Source organism: Sturnira hondurensis, unplaced genomic scaffold (assembly GCF_014824575.4).
Source record: "Sturnira hondurensis isolate 20B ecotype Veracruz unplaced genomic scaffold, ASM1482457v3 Scaffold0001020, whole genome shotgun sequence".
Classification (NCBI taxonomy): domain Eukaryota; kingdom Metazoa; phylum Chordata; class Mammalia; order Chiroptera; family Phyllostomidae; genus Sturnira; species Sturnira hondurensis.
Window position 1 is genome coordinate 1,864,234 of NW_028073651.1, and position 17,414 is coordinate 1,881,647.

Here is a 17,414-nt window from a genome sequence, read left to right on the forward strand (position 1 = left end):
GGGGGCAGCTCCGCGGGGGCCTCCCTCGTAAGGGCACTATTTCCATCCTGGGGGCTCCATCCTCCTGACTGACCACCCTGATACCATCTCACTGGGGAACGGGTTTCAGCGTATGGATCTTTTAAAATTTTAAACAGCTTTTGAGAGAGGGAAACATCGATTTGTCCCACTCTTTTATAAATTCACTGGTTGATGATCCTTGTGTGTGCCCTGACCGGGGACCACACCCACCACCTCGGTGTGTTGAGGTGACGCTTTAGCCAACCGAGTCACGCAGCCGGGGCCACACTCTGACTTCTCGGGACACAGACACTCAGTGTACCGCAGCCAGCTCTCCTGGGGCCGGTGCGCTGGTCGGCCTTGCCGTGTGGGCCCCCGCTGTCTCTCTGCGGGAGACTGAAGCCACTGAGGATGGAGGCTGCCTTGGGGTTGGCCGTGTGAGGCCATCTCCCACCCTTCCTGCCCATTCTGGGGCTCGGGGGACAGGCGCCGGAGAGACACCAGAACCACAGACTTTTTAAAATAACTGCACCCTTTAATGGCAGTAATACAATTATTGGGTTAAGAGAGCACAGGAGAGAGGGCGGGCAGCGCTTCTGGAAGACGGACGGAGTACAAAAGGGTGGGGTGGAGGCATGCGGCGTCATTGTAAAAATACAGTACGTTATATACATATTTGCACCATCAACTCTCAACTCTGAAATAGTATTTACATTTTTGTTACAATCCTGGTTAGATCACAATTTTTCTTTAAAAGCTCGGCCTGGTGGCAAACGAAGATCTGGGGTGAATTCATAGTCCCGTGAGGTTCTTAGGCTGAATATCAAAGAAGGCTCCAGGTTCTATTTCATCCACAAGTTTCCACTTAAAAAAGGTATTTAATTTGCTTTTACAAAAGAAATTTCTCCGGAGAAGAACAAGACCACCGCCGCCCCACTGTGCGTCCCCACCTACCGTATAGGCGCCGAGCGCCGCAGCCCTGCTCAAGGCCAACACTGGTGGCCGAAGAAAAATCTCATGTTTAAAAAAAACAAGACAGAAAAGACACAGACACGCCCAACCAACCCAACCCTCACACACTGACCCTGTGGGCCTGCCTCTCCCGCCCTCGCCTCTGGCCCCAAACTCAACCATCTGTTTCCCAAGAGAGGGGTCTGGCGCGGCAGCCTCGTCCACCTCCCACACCAAGGTGATTGGGGGACGGAACCCTCGGGCTGGGTCACCAGACCTTCTCCTTTGCCAGGGCCTTAAGGGAGGTGGCTGCGGTGGCCAGACAAGTGATGGGCAGAAAAGGCTGGCAAGGACTGACATGCTGGCAAGGACTGACACACGGCAGGAGGGATCCCCCAGGCCACGTCCAGAGGGCAGGCCTCCTCTGGAGCTCCGTAGACAGGACTGGACCCGAGAGAGGCCCGGGGAAGGGGGGGGCGGGGGCAGGACACAGGCTTCTGGCCCCATCCCCCCTGCAGGAGGTCCTGGCCCCTCTCCTAGAGGACCCAGCAGTCCCACCCAGCCAGGGGCACTCTCCAGACCTTCCCTCAGCCCCTTTTACAGAAGGGCCCACAAATCCAGCAACCTGACACATCTCTGAAGCTGTGAGTTCAGAGCCAAACACATGGAGCCCAGGGGCCCTGGAGACACGGCACAGGCAGGGTAGAGACAGGGGAGGACACAACACTTGGCCGAGAACCCGCTAGAACTCCTGTGGGGAGCCTGGGGGGCAGCCACACCACGGATCCTTGAGTGGTCTCCAGAGGCACCAGGGCCAGCACACTGGGCACTCTAGCATCTGAGGACCAGGACAGCCCCAGCCCAAAGGGAGGCGAGTACGGCTGTGACAGGACAGGAGCTAATACTGACAGAAAACAGGCGATCTGCGGAGCACGCCTCCGGGGTGCAGCTCAGGGCTCGCCCCCCACCGCCCTGGTGCCTCCAGGCCCATCTCTCACCCTGGAGTCTTCTGTCCAGGGCCCGGGTGCAGGGTCAGGGTCAACGGTGGACTCCAGGCGGTGGCTCGAGGACCGTGTGCGAATCCATGTGAGGTGGCAGCAGGAAAGGGCTCGTCTCTCCCAGCCCCGGCAGGTCCCCAGGGCTCTGTCCTTTTTCTTGGACATTTGTTCACCCCCCATCCCCGGCGGGTCCTGCAACGCGGGTGTGCAGAGCCCAGGGCCTGCACAGCACCTACTGTGTTCCCTTTATCCTGGAGGGGCACAGGCAGAGGGGCCAAGCTGTGCCCAGGAAACCCACCAGAACCCCAGTTTTCAAGGAGTCCCTGAAAAATAGGGCTGGAGTGCCGGCTGGGCACTGGTCGCTGTTCCCACGCACAAGCAGGTGCTCCCAGCAGCACTGACCAGAACTGAAGGGCATTATATACAATTTATCTGTTTTAAAAGGAAAGTGTTACCAGAGAGAGAAAAAAGAGAGGAAGTAAAGAAAGAATACCCAGACCCCTCCCCCCAGGGTCCCAACTCTGGCCGCTGCGCTTAACCACCACCTAGGAAGGGTGGGGTGCGGGGCTCCGCCCAGCCTGACGCTACTGGCAGAAGGGGGAGGCCGTGGGGTCAAAGCCTTTAAAAACATCTTTCAGGGACCCTGCGTCCTGCTCGCCCTCACGGGCCGGGCTGTTGCCAGCGAACGGGCTCCCAGAGCCCGCCTTTGGTGCCTGCTTCACAGTCCCGAAGAGGGTGGGCACCGGCAGGTTGTGCACCCCGGGCTGAGGTGGGGTGCCCTCCGAGGGCGGGGGGCCCGTGGCAGCGGCCGGGGCTGCAGCAGCCTTGGGCCGGGGCCGGTTGTAGCTGTTGTATCTGTCTGTGGCTGTGGCCGCGCCCCCGTCCGCCCCAGACTTCCCCGGCTCTGGCTGCTCCAGGGCAGACTTGCGGACAAACGGGGGCTCCTTGGCCTTGGCGGCTGAGCTCTTGCCGTTGCCCTCGGGGCCCTTTGGCTGGGCACCCACATCAGTGGCCGGCTCTGCGGCTTTACCACCTGCGTTGGGAGTCCTGGGGTCATAGAGGCTGATGCCGCTCAGCACGCTGCTCTGCCCGCTCCCGCTGCCTTGGCCCAGCCCACCGGCCGCGAGCACCCGGGGGTCGTAGGGAGCAGTGGCCGGGGGAGAGGACTCCCCACTGGGGCTAGCAGCTGGAGAGGGAGCTTCGGCAGAGCCGGGCTTGGCAGCGCGGGAGGAGGCAGCAGAGTCTGCCGTTTTCTGCAACCGAGGGTCGGTGGGGGCCTTCCGCACCCGGGGGTCACTGGGCTTGTCGCTGGGGCCGGGGGTGGTGGAGGGGCCTGCAGCATTGACAGTCTTGAGGATGCGAGAGAGGAGCTCGAAGTCAGGCAGGCCGGAGCCAGACGAGCTGGGGTCCGTGGAGGTGCCCGGGCGCTGCCGGGGGTTGGGGGGACCCGCAGCGGCGGCCCGATGCAGCCTGGGGTCCAGTGCAGGCATGGACTGCAGGGCCGCAGGGACGGGGGGCACGTCCTGCTTGGGGATGGGCAGGGGGATCAGGTCCTCCGGGTTCCAGAGCACGGTGCGGGCGAAGCTCGGCTTGCTTAGGGTCACATCCTTCTTGATGTGGCTGAACTGCTGCAGCTGCGACCTCGGGTCCCGCAGCGGGTGCCCCGGGAGGGGGTCCAGGGGAATGTTCACGGCCTTCTCCCGCAGGGCCCGCTCCCCTTCCTCCTCTTCTGCAAGGGGTGGTCCAGACCCCTTGGAGCTGCTGGGGCCTGTGGGGTTGGAGTGAAGGCCTCCTTCGGGCTTGGGGGCAGGCAGGGAGCGAGCCAGCCGAGGGTCAGAGGGCCCTGTGTCGCCTGGGCCGGAGCCGCTGGAAACCTCGGCATGGCGGGTGAGCCTGGGGTCCCGGCTGAGGCGGGGGTCGGCCAGCCGGCCTCCCGTGGGGTGTCCCTTCTGGAGACGAGGATCCCCCAGCCCACCGCCGCCCAGCTCCCCGACAGAAGCCTGGGGTCGGCTGGAAGTCTGCTGTCTCAGGGTCTTAAGGATAGAGGTGACGCTGCTCCCACCCTCGTCCTCGTCACTTGAGTACCAGTTTCCAGTGTCACCTGAGAAAGAGCAGAGAAGCAGGGAGGGGTAAGTGGCCACCACAGCCAGCACAGCGCCAGCACCCTCAGACCCCACGGCAGCCCACCCGGACGCATGCCTCCTCTGCCCCTCCCCTCCCCTCCCTGAAGCGCCCGGTACCCTCGGGCTGCCTGGGCACACAGCCAGCGCACTCGGGCTGGCAGGGCACCGACCTGGCAGGTCCCTGGACCCTCCCCCATGTGTCAGCACCATTCTAAGTGCTTTGCCTCATCAACCCTCAAAACCACCTGGAGGCAGTGTTATATCAGGCCCATTTGACAGATGAGAAAACAGAGGCATGAACGACACCCTGAGAAGGGGACAGAGCAGGACTGAGCTGACTTCAAGCCTGGGGCACCGCCACTACCTCCTCACCCTGGGGCAGCCTCAGGCCCCGACGTGGCGGCCTGGGAGCAGCTGCCACTGACTGGGCTCTCGCTGTGCTTGGGGCCCGCAGACACTTGCCCCCAAACCCCCACACGCCACCACTTTCTGGGAAGGGCGATCACCAGCTAAGAGGCAGGGCCGGGCAGGCAGACCAGGAACTAGCCCAGTCCAACCTCCTAGGCAGATAAAACCGGAGCCGCCAGGAGAGGCGGTTGACCCCTCATCCCACTGTCGCCATTTACTCCAGGGCTCCTGTCATGGCCACCATGGCCCCTGGCTTCAGGTTGTGAACACAATTTGTCCACCCCACCTCACTCTGGTGGATGCCACCAGCCACCACCAGCCACCACACAGCCCCATGCCACTCAGCAGCTGTGTGCAACTCTGATCATTCCTGGTCATATCAACGCCTACCACCACCTCCAGGGACCGGCCTGCCCCTCCTCCATGGGGTCAGGGTCTCTCCTGACCCCAAGGCCCAGAAGGGCAGCCTTGACTTCCAGTTTTCTCAGGACACGCAGAGCCCCAGCCTGACTTCACAGCCCGAGGCAGGGGCCCTCCCTGGCCACAGGCTCCCTGCCGGCACGGAGCCCAATCCAGGTGCTCCCCACCGCTCCCCTGCACGGCGGCCCGGGAGGGGCTGCGCCCGTCAGGGGAAGCCCCGGCCCCGGGGAGGACACATGCCTTCCTCATTCTCCCGGTCCTGCTTGCTGCTCTCAGCCAGCCTCCTTGCTCTCTCCTCCTCCTCCTGTTGCTTCTGCTGGATCCTCAGGTACAGGGCCCTCTGGGCTGAGGGCAGGAAGTCGGGGACACCGGCGCCCGGCTTCGGCCGGCCTGGGGGCCCTCCCTCAGAGAAGCTGTCGGGCTCCAGAGGGTGCTCTGGGAAGAGGTGCTCCCCAGGCTCCCCCGGCAGCTCTTCGTAGTGCCCGTAGTCCTCTGTGGCAGGGAAGAACCGAGGGTTCGTGTCGGGGAGGGCCGAGGCGCCAGCTCCAACCCACCCAGGCCCTTGACCGGAGAGCTGCCCCGTGGGATGGGGATGGCGATGGCGATGCGTGAGGATGCGCAGCCCACCCCTTCCTGCCCTCTCAGGGGTCCCCAGGGAAAACCCCGCAGTGGGGGACGGAGCGGCTAACCAGGGTGCAGCCAGGATGAGGACGGGGTTCACAGTGAGGTTTAGTGACACGGGCAAATGCCATGACATGGAAACAGGGTGGGACATCAAACGGATGTTTGTAAAATGCAAAGAGGCGGCTTTGGAAAGACAGACAGAAAACAGTCCCTTTGGGAATGAGACTTGGGACAGAGGGACAGAGAGATCTTTTCACTTCTGTTCCATACGCTCTGACTTATTGGAAGCATTTGCCATGAGCATCAGTTTGACGGTTTGTAATAATGAAGACAAACACTGCACCATGTAATTTTAGGCACTGGGAATTAACCACGGGGAGTAAGACCCGTGAGGAAAGAAGGGATACACCACAGTGTCGCTACACTGTTGACCAAGAAGCTCGAGGTGGCTCCTTCTGCTCCTTCCCTCCGGGTGTCTGAGCTGCTATACGTGGGGAGGGGTTGAGAGACTGCAGGGTGGGGACAGGGGACCTGGAGACCGTGTGTGTGTGCATGCGTGCGGATGTGGGAACATGCCTGTCAGTGCCGCCCCCCAGCACGCTCTGCAAGGACAAGATGTGCCACACAGCTGCCAGTGTCCTCATGGGCCCAGTGCACAACTGAAGTGTGGCCAGTGCTATTGAGACGGTGAGCCTGTGATGCAATTTAAATTAAATGCCTGGGACTCCAACTGCTAAATGGGTAAATGTCTCCCATACAAGGCATAAAGCTGAAAGTGAACGGTTGCCCTCTTCTAGCCCTTGAACTGTGTAGCTCGTGGCCTTGACGACAAGCCTGATCTAGACCACACCCTGGCTCAGGGCTGGGACACCAGGGGGACAGGTCCCCCACCCCGTGAACACAACTTTCCCTCAAGAGCGACTCAGTGGCGGTGCACCTGTGAACGCGGCCGTGCCTCACATGACATCCTGGCCAGGTTCTGCGACGTAAAGCAGAACACAACCAAACCAACGTTATGGGAGGCCAACTGATACAGACAGAAGCTGAGCTTCCAGGGCACCTCAGGAGCATCACCGCGGAGTGGTGTCGGGTGAGCCGTCACTTGAGGACCTGCTGTTCACTACAGACCACTGGGCTGCACACTCCAAAGGGCAGGTTCCCGAGGCAGGAGCGTGAGCGAGTGACTCTAGGGCCCAGACTCACCCTCCTTCTGTACCCAGCCCTGTGGTGGGCACGTCTCACAGACATTTTCACAGGTGGGCGGGGCTGCGGGAAGTCACCCCCCCAGCAGCCCCCTTTTCTCACTCAGGAACCTGTCACTGTCCCTCTGAAGCCCCTGGTCTGCACCTCAAACACCTGCTCTCACGGCTTCAAACACCAGCCAGATGCCAGAGACGCTCACTGACCTCCGGCCTGCTTGGCTCCGACCCCCACAACAGGTCCACGCGGCTGTCACAGGGCATCTCACGCTTCCCCTGGCCAAGGCACTAGTGAGGCCCCCACCCGCTGGGCTCCCTCCTGCTGGACTTCCTGGCCAGGGACAGCGCCAGTGCCCTCGGGGTGACTGGGCCCACGGCCAGTGCCCCTGCCATGCCCGCCCACCATGTAACACACACATGGGGAATTACGTTGGGCCCGTGGCACCATCTCCAAACCAAGAAGTCAGCCCTGCTTCTCTCCTGCCACCCCCTGGTCCCACTCCCGCCTCACCACCCTCCGCCCTCTCTGTCCTCCGCTGCCACCGTCTTCCTTCCAATGGGGCCACCTCACCATGAGGACAGAGGCCCCCTCCCGCTGGGATTTCTCTCTCGTCCTCTGGCTCCAAGGCACCTGCTGCCTTTGCTTTCCTCACACAAGCCGACTGCCCGGGCCTCCGCCCCACTGTGCCCCTTGCCCCTCGCATCCCGCTCACTCCCAGTCCCCTCTTAGGGGCCTCTGCCCATTGGCACTGCCAGAGCCAGGCCCGCCTACGGCCTCGGTCCCTCCCAGCAATGGCCAGGGCCGAGGGGCTCCACCCACTCAGATGCTGCTGAGGCCAGGGCTGTGTCAGCTCACTGGCTCTGGCACCGGGGCCAGAGTAAGCCGGGCACTAGAGGCCCTGGGCACACCCCATCCTTCCCGCAGGTTGCATGCTACCTCCTAGGGCCGCAGCATCATCGTTGTTACTGACACCGGTTCTTGTTTTAGTGAGAAAGGAGGAAGGAGAGGAGGAAGGAAGATGGTCAGACGTGAGGACAGGACTAGCAGGACCACAAGGCTGCCACCGGCAGCCCCAAACCAAGAACTTCTTGGAAGGAAGCTGCTCTGATAAGGTCATTTCAACCTCTCCGCCCAGCACCGGCCCACATCTGCCCCTCTGAGTTCCCGCACCCCCAACGCCAGGGCAACAGGCAAGACGTCTGAGAAACTAGGATTACGGTGACGATGATCACACTAGTCCTCTTGGCCTCAGCAGGGTAGTGACTCAGCCACAAACAACATTCAGCCACTCACGGGACAGAGACGGAGTGGAGCCGTGCTCCCACACGCCGAGTGAGGAGCCCCCCGCTCTCCCCTGTGCGCGCCCAGCGGCCCGGCCCGCCCACCGGGCCTGCGTACCTGCATCCCCCATGAGTCCCGGGTCCATCTCCATGCCTTCCTGCTGCTGGTAGTAGTTTTCATAGAAGTTCTGGGCTGGTGGGATAGGGGGCATCATTCCAGAATGTGGGGAGTCTCCCGGGCCATAGGGCATCATTGGGGGGCCGCCAGGTCCCATCGGCGGGCCGGGGTTCATGCCGGGGCCCATCGGCATATCAGGGTGCATGTCCGGGTGCATGTCGGGGTGCATGTCCGGGTGCATGTCAGGATGCATGTCGGGATGCATCGGACCCCCCATCGGCCCCGGGGGTCCCATATTGGGCCCAGGGCCCATTGGCCCTGGGGGTCCTCCGGGTCCAGGGAACCTAGAAGGAGGAAACGGTGCCTGTGAGACGGGCTGTGGAAGAAGGGTGGGGGCCACGCCCCCAAGGAAACATGGAGGCCTCAGTGTGGTGGGCAATGGGGGGCTCTGCTGGGGCCCCCAAGTGTTTCAGAAAAAGGCTGTGTGCGGACTGGCAGAGCGCCAGGCTCACAGTGACAACCCCCAGTGCTCACCTCACACCCAGCTTCTCTGCCAGCTGCCCTGTGGGACGCACCACGATCTCAAACAAGGAAGGGATCTTCTTGTTGTACATGTCCTGCTGCTGCTGCAGCTGCTGTGGGGACAGTGGCTCGTGCACCGGCATGGGCATCTGCGGGGGCCCAGGTGGCGGGGGAGGGGGAGGCGGTGGGGGTGGGGGGCCACCCTGCATGGGCCTGCCATTTGGAGAGGTCGGGGCCGGGGGGCCAGGAGGCCGGGGTGGGGTGGGGAGCAGGCCCACACCGGGGGGTGGCTTGGGCAGGGGGTTGATGCCCTGCTTCTTCAGTTCCTCAACTTCCTTCTCGTCCTCAGCGCCGGCCTCCGCGTCGTCAGCCAACATCTGGGGTGGGAAGGGCAGAGGGAGTGACAGTCAGAGGGGACAGGAGCTGGGCTGGGCAGGCCTTCAGTGCTAGGAACTGCATGTGCCGAGGACACCTGAGCTCACGAGGCCCTGAGGGAAGACCTCACAGCTCAGGCGAATGACCACAAAGCCCCTTAGTCACAAAAATCACCACCCCACCCCACTGCCACATTTGCTGCGACCAGTGGGCAGGGAGGGGGACCCGTTTCTGTCCTGCAGCAAAATACTCGTGACATGAAAGGTGCAACAATTTCACCACTTTGAAGCATACAGTTCAGTGACATTATACATATTCATGAGGTCATACAACTACCACCTCTGTTTAGTTCTAGAACTTTCCACCCCCTGCTCGTAAGCGGTCACTCCCCACTCCCCCTCCCTCCAGCCCCTGGAAACCACTAACCTGCTCGGTGTCTAGAAATTTCCTGACTCTGGACATTTCACAGAAAGAAAACCCTACAACACAGGACGGGGTCTTTTGTGTCTGGCCTCTGTCACCCAGAATGAAGTGTTCGAAGTTCGTCCACACTGTGGCATGTGCCATCTGTCACAGCTGGCCAGTATGGCACCATGCTGTTTGGACTTTAAGGGCTTCTCACCGCACTTGCCACCAAAGCCCAACTCCTCACGGGGATCCCCAGGGCCCAATGGGGCTAGGTTCTAGGAAGCCATGCAGCACCCAGGCGGCTCATTTCCTCCCCAGACACCCCAGACTCCTGCACCCCAAGCACCCAGCCCCACGTCTGCCCAATGCCAAGCCCTCCCCAACGGGCCCAGCCTGCGCCCCAAGCAGGGGTTTCTCCCTTCATTCCTGACGGTGGACTCCACGTCGCCACAGAGGGTCTCCCACGTTCCCCACCGGAACACCGCCAGCCCCCCCGCCGAGCTGCCCACGCTCTGGCAGATGGCGTGGTCTGCTGCTACGCCTGCTAATTCCTGGCCCACCCAAAGGCCAGCAGCTGCAGGAGGGCCGCAAGGCTGTTCTCAGCCCTGAGGTGCCCCAGCACCCAGCTCGGGGCCTGAGATGGGGCAGGTGGACAATTCCAGAGTCTGGGTTTGAGTAGAATGTCGCACCAGTTAGGATCCTGTGCAGAAAACACAGCAGGCCTGCCCACTGTCCTTGGAAAACCTTACAGCGTTGGCCTTCACCTGGTGTTTGGGAGCCAGGATTTCCAGAGAGTTCTTAGCATTCCCTGACTGATAAGGGGGCTCCCTGTGCCTCAACTCTACAAACAATGTGCTTTCTGCTGGGCACCCCCTTTCCTTCTGGGGGTCAGGAATGCTGGCACGTGCCTGGAGGGGCTGCCTACTTGCCCAGACCCCAACGGAAGCCCTGGGCCCTGAGTCTCCAGCGTGCGTCTACCCAGGGAAGGCGGAGATGCAGGTGGCAGAAGTGGGACCTCCTGGCGGGTGCCAGGCAGTTCTCGGCTTCTCTCCCCTTACAACTGGCAACATGGTCTGGACCCTGGGACAGCGGAACACAGGAAGAATCTGGCTTCCAGGGGATGAAAAACTTGGAAAGCTTATCGGTGGACAACGTTTTTGTCCCTTCAAGTCCTGCTACTTGAGGTATGGCCAGTGTGGACCTGCTGACTGGGAACGTTTTCACAGGTGCCCGCTGCACTGTGGGAAACGCCGCCCAGGACCAGCCGTGCAGGGGAGAGCCCAGGGCTGTAGTGCCTTCTGTGGGGGTTGGGGAAACCTCCATTTCACTGCCCCCACGTTCCGATCACTTTCCCCCCTCCCAAGGAATCGGCCCCTTTCAGTTCCTCTACTGGATGTGCGGCTGTTGCTCAGGCTGTGCCCCCTGCCTGGCACACGCCTCCCTCACGCTTTACTTCCTGCCCAGTACGCCCTGGGCACTGACGCAACACCAATTCCTCAGTGAGCCTCCCCTGAACGTCACCTGCTGGGGAGCCCTCGGGCTCCATGCTCGCTGTCGCCCTGACCCTGGTGTGCAAGCAGGCCCTGCCGAAGTTTGGATCCTGGCTCCTCGTCACTGCGCCCCGAGTGCCCAGGACAATGCCTAGCAGCAACTAGGCAGTGCCACACATTCGGTGGCTAAGTGAGTGAGGAACACAAACAGGGCGGAGCAGCAGAGCAGGCAGTGGGCACACAGGGTGTAAAGGAGCTAAGGCCATGACCAGCCAGCTCTGCGGCGTGGCACTCCTCTACAGAGGGCCTTGGACGCACGCTAGCCTGTGCTGCAGGGGCCACCTCTGCCTGGTTGCTCCCCGTCCACAAGCTCCGTGTTCCCACCCCAGCCAGGACCTGGGGTACAGCTGATTCCTCCCTTCTCTCACCCCCCACACCCAAACACTGGCCTGGCGCGGGTGCCATCTCACCCCTGGGCCTCACTGGCTCGGACTGGCACCCTGCCCTGGCTTCCTGTCTGGTCTCCCCACCACTCTGCACACCAGGAGAGCCACCTTCAGTCACAGCGGTGGCTGTGCCCCTGCTCTGCTAGATCCTGTCAAAGGCAACTCAACGCCCTCAGGTGAAAGGCAAAACTTAACACGGCTGTACCTCACTGAACAGGAACAAACTCGACCACGACCTTCTCTCCAGACGGGCCACATTCCCTGTACCTCCCCAGCTCCTATGTAGAATGCCCCATCCATTCTCCCCCCACCTGACGCCCATCCTTCCTCCAGGTCCCCTGACACCAGCTTCCCGAGAGCCTCCTGCCTCCCTGGAGGAGGGGCACCCGTGACCAAGGCGCTACACCGCCCGGCACCCAGGAGCACTGGCCTGCGTCCCTCCTCCATCAGACTGCCAGCCCTGGGGATCGGAGCTGTGGCGATCTTTTTCCCCCTGCCATTCCCCGGTGTGGAGCATGGTGCTGAGTGCACAGTGGGCACCAGTCTCCCGTCAGCAGAAGGACCTGCAGCTCTCCCATACAAGACAAGCTCTGCGAGGGCAGCACTGCTCCTAAACGCCCACCCCTGGGGCTTGCCTGCACCCAGCACTTCAGCCTCTCAGCCCACCCTGTGGTTAGGGCTTCCGTCCCCATCCCACGCTGGGTAGAAGTCCCACCTCGCACGCCACGCAGCCAGCCCGAAGTCAGACCCCACGACGTCCTGATGAGGACTCCTCTCAGACGCAGACCAGCCCTGCTGAACGCACTCACTGGTTCCACCCCTGGGCCTCGAGTGCTGCCTCTGAAGCAGGGGCTGGAGTGCATCCATGCCCAGATGCTGACACGTAACACACGAGTCAGGTGTGAAACGGGAGAAAACATCGTTCCCACCAGAAAAGCTGAACCCAGTCCAGCCATGTGTCTTCCCCAAAGACGCTGTGGAGGGGCCTCTCCAGCAGTGAGGAGAGGCTCCCAGGACCCCCGTCCTCTGGTGCGACAACCAGGGCCTAGGAGGTCCCACAGCTGCCCCACCAGGACTGATGCAGAGTGACCCAGGGGTCCCGGCTCCACCACACCCACGGACACACAGGGCACACAGGCCAAGGCCCATAAGGCCAGAGAAGCAGGGTCATATCAGCTGGTTAAAGATTCCAGATCTCTGCCCTGGCTGGTGTGGCTCAGCGGATTGAGCGTGGGTCTGCAAACCAGAGGATCATGGTTGATTCCCAGTCAGGGCACATGCCTGGGTAGCAGGCCAATTCCTAGCAGGGGACGCACGAGAGGCAACCACACATTGACATTTCTCTCCTTCTCTCCTTCCCTTCCCCTCCAGGGATAAATAAATAAAATCTAAGAAAATAAAAAGCCCCTTTCATTGTGCCACAAACCTAGCAGGTGGAGAGTTAAAAAAAAAAAAGCAAAAGCAAAAACAAAAACAAAACCGGGGCTGCAACGTGCTTCCGGTTGGACAGCACTGGTCTAGAAGGCGGACTCTGAGCCCCCAGCAGGGGGCAGCCTCAGCCAGCTATTGTCCAGTTAGGGAGGCAAGGAGTCCCGCGATTCTGCCCACTGCTCACCCCGTGAGAAAACCCACGGACGTTAAAGATCTACTGACCTCCAAACTCTGGTCCTGGGGTGTTAGGCTCCACGAAGGGCCTAGCCAAAGTGAGAACCTGCCCCATCGTCCCCTCTCCTCTGCCCGAGGAGCAGATGGCCCTTGCTCTTCCTGTGCGCAGCTCCGCCGACCCCTCGGGCAGTGCCAGCAGCCGTTTAAACAGGGCAGTTGCCCATGGGTGGGTCCATCAGACTGACTGATGAATTCCATCCTTTCCATTCTTTTTCTTTTTAATTTTTATTTAATCCTCACCCAAGGACATTTTTTCATTGCTTTTAGAGAGAAACATCAAGGGGAGAGAGAGACACGCCGGGACCAGGGATGAAGACCACAACCTAGGTACTATGTGGGTGCCCTGACCGGGAGTCATACCAAGACCTTTCAGTTATGAGACGATGCTCCAACCGAGCCACACTGGTCAGGGTTCTATCCTTTCCGGGGTTTTTTTTTTCCCCTTTTAAATTATTTTTTCCCCTCCCATTCTTAAAAAATAGCCAACTGCTCCAAGCATCTGCAAACTAGAAGGCAGAAAAGCCTCAGTTTGAAAGGACGTATTCTCTCAGATTCCCTTGATGTATCAGGAAACCAAGGCCAGGGACTTGGGGCTCCCAGAGTCCTAAAGACTCAGGGAGAAAACCAGATCCTAGAGTGAATTTCAAATGTCACCTGATGTTTCTGAAAGTCCTGACACCTCCCCTGGTGACGAAGTGTCCCACCAGCCCTGAACCTCCAGTTTCCCTGTAACATTTCTTACTGATAAACAGAACCCTTAAAACTTGGATGGAACCATTTGACACTGCCATCAAACGCAACCCACCCCAGGCCTCCTCTCTGTGTGCCGGGGGCTCTCTCTGAAGGACTAAAATATCATACCGTCAGACAACACTCCTTTTACGTGGCCGCCCCAGTGAAAACTGCACTGGCTGGAGATACGACACATGTGTGATCACCCCCCCTGGCCCTGCGGGCGAGAACAGTCCCCTCGCCTCCTTGAAACAGCCCAGCTCCAGATCAATGCGACTGGGAGTCCCGGCCCCGCACATAGGTTGGCCGGCGGGCTGCCGAGCCAAGCCGACGGAGCACACAGCTTCTGGTTCCAGTCACCACAGCCAACGCCACCCCCCGAGTTACCTTATCCAAGAGCTCTCTGGTCTCCTCAGTCAGAGGGTCGTGGGAGAACATGCAGTCGTCCCCATTGATGCAGTTCCCAGTCGTGTGGTACAGCTTACACGGAAAGTCACGTTCACGGCAAGTTAAGGCAATGCTTCACCTCATGGAACCCCAAGGGCAGAAGCCCACCCCCCGCGTTTAGGAGATGAGGAAGCTGAAGCCTGGAGAAGACAAGACTCCTACTGCGGAGTGCTCCCCGCCCACCAAGCTGGCCCCGGAATCCTCACGGGACACGAGCAGGGCAGTGCACCGGGGGGCCCGAGGTCACACCACCCACTGCAAAGGTCTCAGGAAGGTACCAGGTAACAGGTGCAGCGAGCCTCAAGGGCCTACGTTAAGAGAAGACACAACACGTGTGCCGCGGCTCCCTCATCTGCAGGGCGGGACGGCAGGCCCGTCACAGGACGCATGGGAGGGTGGAGTGAGATTCGGATGGCAGAACTCCCGGACCAGTGCCGGGAGGGAGCGCGCGAGCCAACGTAGCGAGGTCAGCTGTTATCATGACCAGCGGTGGCATCCTGCCCCCTCACTTGGAGTGGACGTGGGCACCAAAGGATATCGTGCATGTAGGGGCAGTTCTCCGCTCTGGCACAGAAGCCGGTGATGTAAAACTTGCACAGCTCTCGCTTCTTTGGTAGCTCGATGTCGTGGCTGAAATTACAGTGGTCCCCCTGGAGGAGAAGCAGCGGAGCGGTCAGGCTGTGATGCGGGGAGCCCTACTCTGCCACCGCTGGGGCACAGGGCTGTCAAGACACAACGAGTCCCCTGCTTCCCGCCGTAAAGGGCAGGTTTCCCACCACTTCTCCCGCTGACCGAGTGTGCTCCCCTCTCTCGGGCCGCTGCCCCTCCCCCACACCCCAGTCCTGTCTCCACTCCAGTGCCTCTCACTGCCTCCTAACTCTTCCCTCTCTTCCCGTCCCTTCTTCTTTCCCTTTTATCCACCCGTTTTCACTGTTTGCTGCATGGCAGCCAGTATCCAGTCCCACGCTTCTTCCCAGCAGAACCCCAGTTTTGTTCGGGAAAGAATGGGCCCAAGTGAAAATACTCCATTTCCCATTTGCCTTAAAGTTCCAGCCATAAGTACAGGCAAAACTCCCCAGGGACGACAACACAGCCTCAATGTTTTAAAAAATCCCTCCACCCATTTTCCTGCCTCTCAGCCCTTAGATGTGATGATGCCTGGAGGAATGGCAGCCATTGTCCAGCCACGAGGACAAAAGCCACGTGCTTAAAAGCGGCAGAAGAGAACCCAGGAGCGTGGGCCCCCCAGGGTGCCACTGACCCTCCATGGCCTACCCGCCCCCCCGACTCTGTTCTGAGGGAGAAACACCCGTGCGTTTAAGCCAGTGGAGCTGCATTTTCACTATCTGCAGCTGGACACAAATCAAACACAGCACCCAGGTGAATGGCTACTCATTTCTCTTTGTTTACAGGTATTGTAAGTTTCTAAAAATAGTAGAAATTGCACAATAAGGAGTATTTTATATCACACGCACATTTCCCTGAAACATACACTGTTCTCTCAGATGCAGACGTATGTGCAGCGACCCCTGCATGCGTGTCTCCCAGCACCTGCCCACCGCCACTGACGGAGAACGAAACACCATCTGACTGAACTAACACTGGGTTACACTGTTTCCTACGAAATTCTCTGGTCACTGGTCCATCTTGGGGCACTAAATTCTGCTGTCGAGTTTGAGGCTAGCCTGATTCCCACCCCTCCTTTCCTGTAAATGTCTTAATAATTCCTTTTCCAACGTTAACATTCAATAACTAATCAGAATACATTACATTCTGCATTAGCATCAATCCTAACATGACAAGGCTTGAGGTCTTAGTTGAAAAGTGTGGCCAAAAAGATTCCCCCAAACCAGAAAACCCCAGGTGTGTCATGCTGCTGCAGCCCCAGTCCCTCTGAGAAGGTGCCCGAGCCTCCCAGGCCCCACAGGCACCTCTTGGTAGCTGATCAGTCCCGCCCACCCCAAGCATGCCCCCAGCGAGCATGGCCTCTGGAACACTCCCAGGGGCCCATGGGTCCCCCTGAGAGGCTGCCAACCGGCTGCAGGCACCAGGTCCTGCAGCTCCTTACCCAGGTGCACCGCCCCTCCACGAAGTATTTGCAGATGACTTTGCCTTTCTTGTCGGACTGCTGGTGGGGCTTGTCGTGATCACTCCTCCGGTAGCTTCCACCACCATCCTGTTAGGAACACAGAGGGTGACTGTAACAGGAATGACAAGGAGGGACAGCGAGGGCCCGGTGCAGGCCAGGTGGAGGCGACCTCCGAGTGAGGGGGAGCAGCAGGGGTTGGCTGGCGGGGGTGGTCACAAGGGGTCTAAGCCCCAGGACAGGGAGCGCTAGCATGGGATAAGAAAAGCCCTGGCCTTTGGAGCTGCTGGCAACGGAGACCCGTGCGCACCTGTGAGGGAATGCGTCCGCCTCCCAGGGGCAGAGGTGCCTCCCGTGAGACTCCAGGGCTACCTGGGCGGGTCACAGCAAACCCTCCGAATCTTAGAGACTCATTCTGAGTGACTGCAGGGGTTACACAGATGTGACTTTAAAAACAGGGTCTCCCCAGCAGCACGAGCCCCAGGAGGGATGATTAGTGCTTCTCAACCCCGCAGGGAACAGCTGCTGGGAGCAGGGGGACAGGGCTGGCCTCGGAGGACAACTCATTAAAGGAGAAAAATGAAACCCAAGAAGGGGCCCGGCTAAACGCATCAGATCAAAATAGAGTCAACTCACGCCCATGTCGTCGTCGTAGAAGTCGTCATCGTCATTCATGCCCTTGTTCATCCCCCCTCGGCCGCCGCCTCGTCCTCGGCCCCGGCCCATCCCTTTGCCTCGACCTCGGGAACCCCGGCCACGGCCTCGACTTAGCCCTGCAGAGGGGAGAAATGGCACCAACTGCTGCCTCTCCCCAGAACCCAACTACGACAGCTGCCACAATAAGTCCTACCAACTCATCACCTCCCGGGCCCCCGGCCCACCTCGTCCTCGGCCATCCTTGGACCGGCGGTACTGGTTCAGCTCCTTGGAATAGTCGTCATAATCGTCGTCTCCCATGGGTTCCTCACAGTCTCCATACTGGAATTTCCGAAAGGAGAAGGGAGGTGTCAGGCAGGGAACAATGAACACCGTCCCTAACTACACGTTCTGCCCGCTTTGCCTCTTCATTTCAAGGACAACTTCAGACTCCTAAGACCAGGTAAGCAGCCTGAGCCTCGGGC

The 17,414-nt window shown here is 60.1% G+C and overlaps 1 protein-coding gene across 7 annotated transcripts in view; it reads right to left on the reverse strand.

Annotated features, from left to right (window-relative positions):
* Positions 1-513: 513 nt before the first annotated feature.
* ZC3H4 (zinc finger CCCH-type containing 4) overlaps positions 514-17,414 on the reverse strand; it is a 38,573-nt gene continuing 21,672 nt past the window's right edge. For 6 of the 7 annotated variants that reach the window (XM_037059311.1, XM_037059302.1, XM_037059331.1 and 3 more), the window contains 9 exons: positions 17,175-17,271; positions 16,930-17,066; positions 16,276-16,383; positions 14,746-14,857; positions 14,148-14,257; positions 8,657-9,021; positions 8,123-8,466; positions 5,141-5,392; positions 514-4,050 (listed from right to left, as the gene is read on the reverse strand). In XM_037059311.1, coding sequence (XP_036915206.1) covers positions 2,534-4,050; positions 5,141-5,392; positions 8,123-8,466; positions 8,657-9,021; positions 14,148-14,257; positions 14,746-14,857; positions 16,276-16,383; positions 16,930-17,066; positions 17,175-17,271 — 3,042 coding nt within the window. In that variant the 3' untranslated portion in view covers positions 514-2,533. The remainder of the gene's footprint in view (positions 4,051-5,140; positions 5,393-8,122; positions 8,467-8,656; positions 9,022-14,147; positions 14,258-14,745; positions 14,858-16,275; positions 16,384-16,929; positions 17,067-17,174; positions 17,272-17,414) is intronic. The other variant, XM_037059342.1, reaches the window with a different exon arrangement.